Below are 12,653 nucleotides of genomic sequence, written 5' to 3' on the forward strand. Positions count from 1 at the left end.
AAAAAAAAAAAAAAAAAAAAAAGAAATTTTGATGAGTGTTAAGAACTCATATAGACACAGTAAAATAAAAGAACAAAGAATACCAAATCAAATTTCCTACTGAATTATCAAGTACACATGTAACGCACATGAGAATCTTATATGATATTTGATTTATTAAATTATATAACCTCCAAGCTGTGGTTTATTTTTCTTTGGCAGGAAGTTGAGCATATGAGATCTTGATCAAGATTGTTTTGAGCCAATATATGATGCGATTCTCTCCAAGGGCAAAACTATTAGTGAAATTTAGAAGAGAGGGTCCTTGAATGAAACCTGTGGTCTGATTACTAAGAATGTATTTTCTAAAGACAAAGCTGAAGCTTAGAAAAACAAACTTGTGTGCCAGCCAGGTACTTAACAAACCAGGTGTGTAGTCCAGCCAACTGTACAGAAGAGCGCCTTTTTTCTTGAGTGTGAGCCGTAGTCGTTACATTTGAGTCACTTTCAATAGAATTCTAGGCATGCAACTGCCTTTCTGCTTCCTGCTATGACGATTTTGTGGAGTTCTTTATTGCTTGAATCTTGAGTTTTTATTTAAGGAAACTCAGGACCCTGCTTCATTAGGAAAGTGAGAATTAGTGCAGTGAAGCTGCCTGCCTGTTCTCATTTATTAATCCCTCCCCCAAAAGTTGCTGTTGTGCAGAAATGGTGGGTCTTTCTCTGGATACACATGGCATCTGTGTCCAAGGCAACAATCAGTATCTGAGGAAGGAAGAATACTTAAGAGGTGTTCCTTGCTGGGCTGTGTCTTTGGAGGCTGGCATGGGATGCTTCATGGGACAAATAAGCAAAGATTTTGGCACCTGCCTCAGTGCTGAGAATCACTGGATAAACTCTCTGGGTCAGCAGCTCAACTTTCCATTCCCAGAAAAAACTGTGTGATTGATATATATATATATATATATATATATATATATATATATATAGAGAGAGAGAGAGAGAGAGAGAGAGAGAGAGAGAGAGAGATGAAGCTCTAATTCATGTATACACTGAGGAAAGACCCAACTCCCTCATAGGGAGGCTTTGTTCTGAGTTTGACTGGCTTGGCTGGAAGAGGCTGGGAAGAGCTGCCAGTGGTTTAGAAGGATTGTGATACTCACCCTAAGAGCAGTTTTGCTTCTGGCTTTAAATCTCCAACTTCAGCATAAAGGAAAGCGATTCTCCCAACTGAAAATAGAGTCACGATGGAATTGTGTGGAGCAATTCCCCCATCTCTAGCTGAAGCTGTGTTATTTATTATGCCTATTTAGATACTGTCTTTTTGCTGAGTGCAGTTTAGCAAATTGTTTAAGAACTGTTAAAGAATGCAGCTGAGCAGACTGGTTAAGAACTGTTAATGATTCACCATCTCGGTGGGTTCACATCCCACCTCATCACCTCTGTGATGGGCAGTGTTTAGCAACCTGTTTGGTCATCACGTTCCTCTTGCTAGAAATAGAGAAAGTAGTGCTACCTGCCTCACTGGGCTGGTAGGTAAAGTAAGTCAGATAATACTTGTCAAGACCTGGAACTGTTACATAGACACAGAGTATTGATTGAAGAAAGAATCTCGAATTGAGAGCTCAGCATCAGCGGTCAAGCAGAGCACATCTGAACTCTCCTAGGGGCAATAGGAGAGGGTTCACGTCCCCAAGAAAGAGAGGTCTCTTGTTCTCCAGGAGTAATGAATCCTGGATGCCTAAGCATGAATTTATAAATCTCTGAGGAGCAAAATTGAGTGTCAGTGTTTAAGGGCTTAATCTCCTTCAGATGCTTCATGCTGTTCTGCTGTCCCTCCTCCCCTTCACACTGTCCTAACGCCATCGGGGTTAAATGTGAGCTCCCTGGCTTGCCAGAGCTGCTCACCACAGAAGATTCCGGAATGTGGGCCCTGACATCCCATCCCTGTCAAGAGGAGGGCAGACTGTCCCCCCTGGGAAGACACTGGTGTTCTTCCTCCTGTGCTGTATGGGGGCCTCCTTGAGAATAGGATGGACACACTATGCGACACTATGCACTCTCAAAGATAGTAAAACCAGGCTGACTGTTACAGCCCAGTGACTTTGCATCCAGTGAGATGTAAGATGCTGACTGGAAAATACAGACAATAACAATTAGTATGTAGGGTAACCCCCACCGACAAAGGAGAATGGGTAAATTGTCACAATTCCAGCTTTTAAAAGATTTTAAAAAGCTTTTAATCTTTTATAAAAACCATTCCATTTTTTATTGTGGAGGAGAAAACGCACATTATTGAAGAAATGCCCCCAGACTTGCTGGGATCATTCCTGCATTGTGTAATTTCCATACCACTTGAAGAACTCATTGTCCCAGCCCTTGCTTCCATGGCCCGCAGTGAAGAGAGAGTGGGGCTCAGTCTTGAGACCCTTCCCCGTGGTTACTCACAGGTGGGTTACTTCACTGAGTTTCGGCATTCTCTGCTGTTAAGTGATGGACAAGACTCAGGGCTTTCCAGAGGGGCTTCCCAGAAACTTTGAACACATAGCTCATAAGGGGAGAATATCTGTATGAACGGGTAAGTAAAATCTCATCAAGTCAGAATAGCTATGGAAACCCTGTGCACACACAGACTGAGGACGTGAATTGCTATGTAGACCCCATGTGATGTTGCAACTGTCTGAAATGGTATGTGTAGTGTGGTAAAAACTGACTCAAATCCAAGTGGCTGCCAAGAGTAATGGTTTTCCACTTGTACTTGTCTAACAGATGTGGGCTGTTACTTAGCATCATGGCACACAGAGTTACCATCTAGGATGCTGGTGGTCCCAAAGAAGATAGTAGCAAAAGCATGGTGAGCCACACACTGGCCCTTGAAGTTTACACTGGGAACACATATCACTAATGTTTATATTATATTGGTCAGACAGAGTCATGTGACCAAGCCTGAGGTCAGTGGGGCAAGGCAGGGATGCTCAGCACAGTTTCAGGACAGTGATTCAGTTTACTACAAGTGTACAGGGCACATGATGTTATCATGTGCCTAGTTATCTACTGTGTATGCTTGTTTTGAGGCATTGTTAAAATACTCAATTTTGTTCCTGGTACACTTTCATCAAAGGGATTTCTATTGGTATTTCTTTTTCTTCTTCCAATGATATTATCAGCATCCCTACCTTATCCTTCTCAGAAGAAATCCACAGCCTGATGCAACCACCTGCCTTGTTACTTGGACATCTGCTTTGGGGCTTGGAGCCAGCACCCCAGAAACATGGTCAGTCCTCACACCTTTGCTCACAATGATACCTATCCAGCACTGCTCATTTCAGGCTTAGTGACAGATCTTTGAGATGCTAGACCAGCCAGAATCAAATGCCCTCTGGAGCAATTTCTTTTTCATTTTACTGTGTATGTCATAGCAAACGTTCCCATCACTGTATACAATGCTCAGCATCCACAGCTTGAAAGAGGAGAGGCTTAGTTTGGCTCCTGGTTTCACAGGGTTCAGTCTGTGATTTCGGGTTCAAAGGTAGGAGCATCCTGGCAGAAGGGCGTGGTGGAGCAAAGTTGTTCAGTTCATGGAGTGTGTTGGTTTGGGCTTATTTTGCAAGGGGAGCAACATAATACAGGACACATGCTTTATACGATTATTTATAATAGTAACCCAAAGAACAATATACAAAAGAGTGCAGGAAATCTGTCCACACACGAAGACCAAGGAATCCAGCTGAGGGCCTGGAGCTGCAACAATGTCCTACCTGAGTCCAGCTGAATACCTAGAGCTCATAATAATGCCTCCCATGAATCCAACTGGAGGCACAGAGCCCATGACAATGTCTCAGCCTGTTTCATGGATCTGCTGGGGAGGCCCAAAGGTCAGTGGTGGAATCTACAAAGTCTGCACCAGCAGGATGAAGGACCTGTGCTAGCAGGCTGAGGGATCTGTACTGGAGCCAGGAAGTGATGCTCAGAAGAACCAACAGTCCTCAGGTGGGCCTCCCACACCCAACACCACATTCACTCAGTTCAGCTGGGGTTCATAAGCTGACCACCAGTTATCAATCTACTTCATGGTGGCTGGGAAGCACAGCCCAAGAACAGTGACAGAGAGGAAGGAAGCAGAGATCATATATAGTACACAAAGTCATGTTTCCATGATCTAGTTAGACACACCAGGAGATGTGCTGTCCTAACCCCTTAGATGACTTTCTAAGCCAATAAATTTGGGACAGTTGAGCTTAACCACCATACTCCATCCCTGGTCAACATGACTCCAAAACACATCTGCTTAAATTACACTTAAGCTTCAAATAAACATAGTCACAAGATAGTAATTCCATCTCATATCTACAGCTATCCTGCATACAACCAAGAACTCAATAAACCCTTCCCTAAGTCTCAACATTCTAGCATTTTTAAGATTTCAATTCAAAATGTCTTCTGAGACTCAAGGCAAACTCCTAGATGTGAACCTCTGTAGAAATAAAAATCATGTTATATAGTCCTAAAATACAAAGCTAGACATTCCCATTCCAAAGTGAGGAGTCAAGGAATAGATAAAAATAGGACCAAAGCAAGACAAAAACACAGCAAAGTAAATATCAAGTCCTATAGATCCATGTCTGGCATCTTATCCAGGGCACTTGATGGTAACATGTGTGTTCCAGAGGATATGGTCAGCCACACCCCTATGACCTCTGTATTAGTTGAGGTTCTCTAAAGAAACAGAATAAATTAAAAATACTCATAATTATGCAAGGGGATTTATTTGGTAAGCTTACAGGATCAGAGGCAGGAGAGTCCACAGGGATACCTGCAGGAGCAGAGGCAGAAGATTCCACAGTGACAATCTGGCACTTGAGAGCTGGGTGATCCAGTAGTGGTAGAAGGACTGGAAACTTGCCTGTATGAAACTTACCTGACTGGAGTTGCCTGTATGAGTTTGCCTTGCGAGGCTAAAGAAACTGGAGACAATTGTCCAAAGGCAATGGTGAAGAGTGAACCTCTTCCAAAATGGAAATAATTGCTTTTTTCCTGTTTATTCACTCCAGACTCCAATCCTATTGGTTGGTACCACCCACATCCTGGATGGGTCTTCCCTGTTAGTTTTCTGGATTACATATCAGTCATCCAAACACTGAGAGCTTTACTAAGTCTGCTAGGTGGTACTTATTCAAGTTGAGTTGACATAATTAACTGTCACACCCTCTGTCTTGGACTGGGTCTACTCACAGCCTCCTCAGCAGATTGCCGTCTCTAACTTCCTGAGATCTCCACTGTGCCTTTGGCTACATGTCCATAGCCTCATGCTCTGCCTTCTCAGTGTTCCTTGCCTGGCCTCCATAGCCTTCCTCTGAAGTCTGGGAGGAAACCTCGGTGACTCCACAACTCTTGCATTCTGCACACCTGTAGAATCAGCATCATGTAGAGGACAGCAAGCTCTGGAACGGTAGTGATGTCCTCTTGAGCCATGACTGCAGTTGCCTCTGAGTACCTAGATGACTGATTACAGTGAAATGAATCACTAGGAACCAATTGCCTAGAAGGTTCTTCTTGAGTAAGGGTCCCATGGACTCTTTTCGAATGAAAGGTTGACTGTTTTGCACATTTGAACCTGTGATAGGTGGAGTATTGCTTAATTTTGAGGTGCCCTCAGGTATCTTTCTTCTTCTTCCTGTATAAAGCACTTGTTTTAAGGGCACTAATCTTGCCAGCAATCACACCTCCTTTATTCCCAACTTTATGGATAGTTATGTGTTTTCTCAAGGACCAAAATTAAAGGTTTTCAATTTTTATGCTCTGCTTCACTCTCTTGATTCTTATGATAAATCTGGCTAAAGGTAGCCAGTAGTTGCCATGCCACAGCCTGAATATTGCAGTAAGCTACCTTTAAATTTCATCTACTGAATTAAGTAGTCCAGTGCCCTCAATCTCAGTTTTCTGCAATTTGCAAGACATGGGCAAAATATAGACAAAATTTTTGCCACAGTGTGACACACACATGGCCACTAGTTCTGTTGCCAGTGGGATCGTTGTATTCACCTAAAACCTCCTGAGCCTGGCCTTTACTGTCCACACGCCTATCAGCATTCTGGTCTTCTGAGCCTTTACAACATTTTGGAGCCCACATTTCCAAACGTTTCTAGACTTCTTCTAGATTCCAGTTCATGTAGTTCAGAGGCTTCTGAACCACAGGGTCAGGTACAGTCACAATAAGAACCCCATTTCTCTGACACTAACTTTCTGTATTTTCTTGTCACTAAGACACAATAGCAGACCCTGGCAACTTAAAGGAGGACAGGTTTAATTTGGCTCACATTCCAGGGGATTCCATCCATGAGGGCTGGCTCCATGGCAGAAACATCATGGCAGAATTGTGTCATGGAACAAAGCTGCTCATTTCATGGCAGCTGGGAAAGAGAGCAAGGGAGCAACAGTATAAGAAAGGAAAGGCTGCAGGATTATTGAGTGCAGTGCCAAGATCATGCCTTCATGACCTACCCAGACACATCCCAAAGTGTCCTTTACTTATATCCTAGGTAGCTCACAAGACAATCAAGTTGACAAAATTAAGCTTATGAGCATGGAGGTTCTGTTTGTAAGATGAGATTCCCCTTTGGGTGAGTTATCAATGTTGGTATTGGGTGGGATTATGCTCAGACTGTCTGTGTGCCCCAGCCTGCCATTGCACCTGCCATCTTGCCCTGGGTGACGGTATGCCCACAGTATCCACAGCCGCCTTCTCCAGGGAGCACATCTGTGGCTCTCAGGGGGCCTCCACAGCCACAGCCTGAATATTTTTCCACCTCATGACTGATTTCTGTCTCCACTGAGGCTCTATTTTAGAAGATTGAATTGACAGTTGATGGTAAATAGTTCCAGTTTAGAAATCCTAATTTACTGTCATCAGTGACTATAGATGTAATTTATAATTTGACTTGATTAGCACTTTCTTTGCTAACTTCCTTTAACTGGATAGTAATCACATGTGAGTAGCAATTTTATTCTTTCCACACATTTTCACAATGTTTTTCCTAAAAGCTTTCTGGCCATCTCCTTGAACTTACAAATCAGAATGTGTAGACGGAGCAGCTCAGAAGTTCCACAGGAAGGAGACACAAATTTTTTCTTGACTTTCCAGGTGACAGCCACCTCATTTGGCTCTCTATGAGCCACATCTGTATTTATTTTCCCTTTCTTGTCAAAATGTTTAAATTTAAATGAAAATGTACGTAAACAGGGCTGCTAAGTAAGAAACAAGCTACACATCCGGTGAAAAGATTTATGTTTTGTACCAGGGAATGGTGATTTGCTGAATTGCATATTGATTTTAATTTGCTCAAGGCATCCCAGGTTTCCAGACTACGAAATAAACAAGCCAACTTCCCCTCCTGTTCAGCATAGGGATCTTCAAGAGGCAGCACAAGCAGCCTCCCCTGTCTCACTTGCTCAAGGTCCCAGTAGTGTCTCTTGCACTACAGTCCTCTGGACTCAGGTTTGCAGCACCATGTCAGGGTCTGAGTGCTTGTGCCCCTTCTTCTGTGTCACGCTCATTGCTAGGTCTGTGCCACAGGACATAGTTATCTCTGGAGCATGGTGAATAAATTCTGGAAAGGGCCCTCCATAAAATGCCAGAATCTTAGACTTGGGAGCAGCCAGTGCCTCTCATCCAACAGACCTTGGGCTCAGTCATTGATATGATTTGGTCGAAGTAGCAGAGAAAAAGCTGGAATCCACATCATCTCTATGTCATAGCTATCTCCACAACAGAGGACTGACTCTGTCATATGTAAAAATGATGGCCTGTTATAAAATTGCCAAACAAACATAAAGCAAGACTTTCAAATAATAAGAGTGCTCAAGGTGTTTTAATTTACTGAAGTGGAGCAAATATCACAAAACAGGACCTAGGAGAAACAAGTTATGTTTGAGAAGGAAAGAAGCAACACTAGCAGTTGTTACTGGAATACAGTTTGGTGACATGCTGGGGACAGAAGTCAGTGCAAGTGGAGGGCGCTTGTTCTCTGAGATGTGTGGACACGAAGCTGGCTGAAAGACAAGGTGTGGGTCAATAGGACCAGCAGAGAAGAGCTGACCTCTTTGTCAAGTTACAGGAGGCATCTTCCAAGTGCAGTTTTCAGCACTGCGTTTCAAGTGCACACCACATGCCCCTTCATCTTGCAGACCGTGTCAGGTGACAGCCTCTGTCTTTTCTGTAGCTGCAAAGCAAAGCTACTTGTGGCCCAGCACCATTGCTTAGGGATCTGATGCTTCCTTGTTCTGATAGCTACTTGCTGTTAAGAAGAGAGGAATTTGTAGCAACACCCAGTCTGTGCATTGCACTGGTATGGTATCATGATAGGATCACGTTGTATTTAAAATAAGGATTAAAGACAAGGATTTTGAAGGAGAAAAAAATTTAATTCTTATTCAGAATGTTTCACTGTTTTTGTCCCTTTGAAAAGTACAACAGCTTTAAATGTTTTTATATGCACAGTTTCTTGAAGGGACCAGATGTAAGAATAAGACTATCCCTAGTACAAAATTTAAGAACAAATCTTCTTTGCTTAAATTGGAGCTTCATATCAGCTTTGCCTATAAAAAAAATAAAATTATAGTTATAATATCTTATTTGTACCATCATACTTAGAAATGCTTCAGAACTAGGAGTACCCTGGACTTTGGTCAATAGAATGGTGAAATTTATTAAATTAATTTTGGAGCTTTTGTATGTGGTGGACTTTAAAAGAGCAAGTTCTAGAGCAAAATGTGATACTATGAAATAATAGTAAATGTTTAACAAAAGTGTACATCAAAGTAGAACCCCCAAACTAAAACCACATTATTCACTGGATAACCTTCGGATATGGCAGAATTGGCCAAGTCTCTGTAGTCATACAGGCATTTTTAACAAGAATAATAGTGGTATCCATGAATCCATTTAATGGAAAACTTAGTTTTCTAAAAATATTCTAAGGAATTTGTCCAGTGTACTTGGCACAATAACATAGCTAAATAATACCCAGTGCATTAAAGTTTATGTGTTGCTTTCTGATAAGTTGGCAGAACAAATAGCTACATTAGCAAAATCTGAAACAGTAATGGAAATATTAACCTTGTCAGATTAGATGAACTGGGTTCAAAGTTCCTTATTGCCAGAATATCAGATTTTTCTTTCTGCATTGACCTTCCAGGAAAGCAAAGCAGATACTATGAGACTGAAAATCCCATAATGCTGGGCTTCTCCTTCAGGTCAGAGCATTTGTAAGATGGAGAAAGAGAAATTTAAGTGAAAGTGTCCTGATTTTTCCCCTTTAGGCCAGGCATTTTCCAGAGGCTCACTGAGCTGTCCAGTACTATCATCAAGAGAGTGCGCATAGACTCCAGTGCTGGATCCCACTCCTGAGCTATAACAAGAGGTTTCATCATCTGCTGGTGGCACCCAAATTCCAGGATTATGGGGAAAGCTTTCATGTGGCCAGTTGGCTGCTCCCAATATCTACTGCATTCTAAATTCACAACAATCCTTTGACACAACAAAAGAGAAAAAAATTGTTTTACATAAAATATAAATTTTGTTTTCTATATTTTTCAAACCACCTATAAAAAGTGGATCACTTCTCTACATTTGGGTTTAAAATAGTTTGCAATTTGCATTTTGTTGTTAAATGAGGATGAGGGGAGGAGAGAATCGCTATATTTGATTCTCCTTTTTTTGGTCATGAAATCTGTGTCTTTCAGGAAGGACTGGCTCTTTGGAGAGTAGCATTTCTCTTATTACAGAACATAGGAGGAGGGGGAACGGTGCCTGGAAATGTGTCAGTTAGATTTCTGCCAGATGGGCTCCAGGCGAGCATCTGGGTACAGTCACTTAACTTGGAAATGGTTTCAGGGTGAAGGAGCAGGAGGAGAGGGAGGTCATTACTGAAAGGAGTCCCCAGGCAGAGGGGGTGCCATCCTGTAAGGCCCTTCTCTGATGTGTGAACCTGAAGAGGTAGGCGCAGAAGCTCGCTGACCAAGACTCAGGAAATAGTAGATTTGGGGGCAATCTTCTCCCAGGAAGAGAAAGTATTGGGCTTGAAATCTAGTAATGCTGAACGTTTCCTTCAGATCAGACCATGTTAATAGTGGAGAGAGACAAATTTAAAAGGAACGGTCCCCTTTCACCATTTCTGGATGTAGGCTTTATTGGAAGTTCACCCTATGTGATCACCAAGAGGCCATGTGCTGTCCCAAGTGGGAATTGCACCTTGAATGCTATTGAGATACCAACAACATCGGCTGCAAGGCACATCTAGAGACTAAAATAAACACTGAGGAAGTTTACTGATTCATATGCAATCAATTAGCATTTAAAGTTATTTTATGATGACAATGAAGTTTGAATAATTACCCTTCTGTAATGTTTTCGATGGGGGTGGAGCATATTATTACAAGAATGGAACTATGGACATATGCTATTCTAACTAAAATATGTACATACATAAGTACAATAGCACACTAATAATTGTTGCTTATTGGATATATTGAATTTAGAAACCAAAAATACAGAAAAACTCATGTGTTATTTCTTTGTGCTCCACCTGTAGTTTCTTACAGAAGACATTTGGCAGAGGCTAAAATTTCTAAATCCGTTCTTTTTTTGTAACAGCTTACAATCACCGAAGGAGACTGGGTGTTTGTCAGAGAGGAAATGAAATATTTGAAAACTTTTGAATCCCTTTTTCAGGAAGTGTGCAATATTAGTTGCCTTCCGAAAGTGCAATAAAGCTTGCACTTTATCTCTCCAATGAACTAGCTGATGAAAATGAATGCTTTTATCTTAGGCTGACCACTGGTTTCTGGGATTTTAATATCATTCCTGCTTCACTACTTTAACTCCAAATAGATAAATAATAGCCCTGGGGAAATAAACTCGGGCTGCCTTTATTCTCAATGTGGAAGAACTCATACTTAGAACTCAATAAGTAATATAATAAGAAAGCCTGACCTTAGAAAATTTGACTTTTCTCTTTCAATATACTTTTCTAGAATCTATTTTAAACTCATAGGAATGAGCCCCCACTTTGGCCCCATTCCCAATCAGTGCTGATTTTAAATACTGTTTGGGCCTCTGCTCAGTCGATTGAGACACCCTGACTCCTTCTCCCCCATGTTTCAGGAGCGGCTCCTGCTGTCCTTGCTGCCAGCCCACATAGCCATGGAAATGAAAGCTGAGATCATCCAGAGGCTGCAGGGCCCCAAAGCGGGCCAAATGGAAAACACAAACAACTTCCACAACCTCTACGTCAAGCGGCACACCAACGTGAGGTACGCTGGGGAGGGCCCTGTGCCCAATGGCGGGGGAGGCATTTGCCACCAGGAGCCATGACTTGCATCATCTTCCCTCTGCAGCTGTCCCCCTTCTGCTGCCTCTGAGCTTGGCACATTCAGATAAGGACATGTGGTCCTTTTTGCTTCATTGGGTTGAGCTGGCCTCAGTCGACTTGCTGTCCACAGCTGAGCATCAGTCACGGATGGGAGAGGGCTGGACCGGGGCCTTCTGCTCAGAATCCTGTGTTCAGGTTGCAGTGTGATCAGAGTGAAGGCCTGTGGGCTTCCGAGCATAAGGACTGATCCCTCAAGATGGACTTGCGGGAAGGCCTTCATGAAGTGAGTGCCTTCCAGGGAAGCAGGACATTCTGCTTCCCGCCAGAAGCTCTGAGTCTCTGGAGCATGGCCACCCAGTGACAAAGGCTACAGAGACTGATTGCACCTTAATTAATTCTCATGAAAGTTATTGCTTTGCCAAACGCCGCATAACAAGCACAGTCATAGGATCTACTTCCCAGGAAGTCATTCCTGAAACCATAGTACCTGGAAAGCTAACATCCCTGCATGTAGGGATTGTGGCCAGGAAGAATGGGGTGAGGCCTTTGTCTCCCTGAGCTCTAGAAAAGAATCATGTGGGTCCCTCAGTTCAGGATGGAGAGGGACTCCCTCCTAAGCCTCATCTCCCAAGCACTATAGCGCCAGAAGCATCACAGATTTCTGTGTCCCATGCATGCCTGCTCCTTCTGTAGGGATCTGTTCTTCTATCCATTCATTATGTTGACATGGTACTTTCTGTTCTAGGTTACTGATCACCATAAAGAACCTGGACACATATCTAGCCCTCTTTAATATGCTTTCATGCTGTTACTTTAGTTGTCAGCATGTCAGTTTGAGCAATAGTTCAACAACAACAACCATCACAACTCATCTTTGTACATCACTGGCTAGAACTGGGATCCAGCCTCTCTCCCTCAACCCCAATCCAGGCTCTCCTCTACAGCCTGCTGCCTCCTGGACAAACAAGGTTTTGAAGCCAATTAAGGAGAACCAAAGATAACTGAAATTTACATACATTACTAGGATAAACTGCATTTGACATCAGATCTTAGGAAATGCATACAGAGCCAGTGATACATGACCCAAGCATGCACAAATGTACAGCCCAATAGGAAGCTCAATTCAGGAAGGAGATCGTAGAAAAATCGTGGCATACTGAATAGGAACTAAAGATATGCTGTTGGTTAAGCGATGGGAAGACACTAAATATACTTAAAGAAAGTTCACACATGATAAGGGATAAAATTATTTAAAACTCTGGCCATCCCTCAAGTTCATAAGCATTATGCCTATAACATTAAAGA

General features: G+C 42.5%; 1 protein-coding gene across 1 annotated transcript in view; it reads left to right on the forward strand.

Annotated features, from left to right (window-relative positions):
- Positions 1–12,653, forward strand: part of Adcy2 (adenylate cyclase 2 (brain)) — a gene marked incomplete at its 5' end in the record, with an annotated part of 386,357 nt that overhangs the window by 265,081 nt on the left and 108,623 nt on the right. Inside the window, one exon of the mRNA XM_005407072.2 lies at positions 11,141–11,289. Coding sequence (XP_005407129.2) covers positions 11,141–11,289 — 149 coding nt within the window. The remainder of the gene's footprint in view (positions 1–11,140; positions 11,290–12,653) is intronic.

Source organism: Chinchilla lanigera, unplaced genomic scaffold (assembly GCF_000276665.1).
Source record: "Chinchilla lanigera isolate Chin_1 unplaced genomic scaffold, ChiLan1.0 scaffold00103, whole genome shotgun sequence".
Lineage (NCBI taxonomy): Eukaryota > Metazoa > Chordata > Mammalia > Rodentia > Chinchillidae > Chinchilla > Chinchilla lanigera.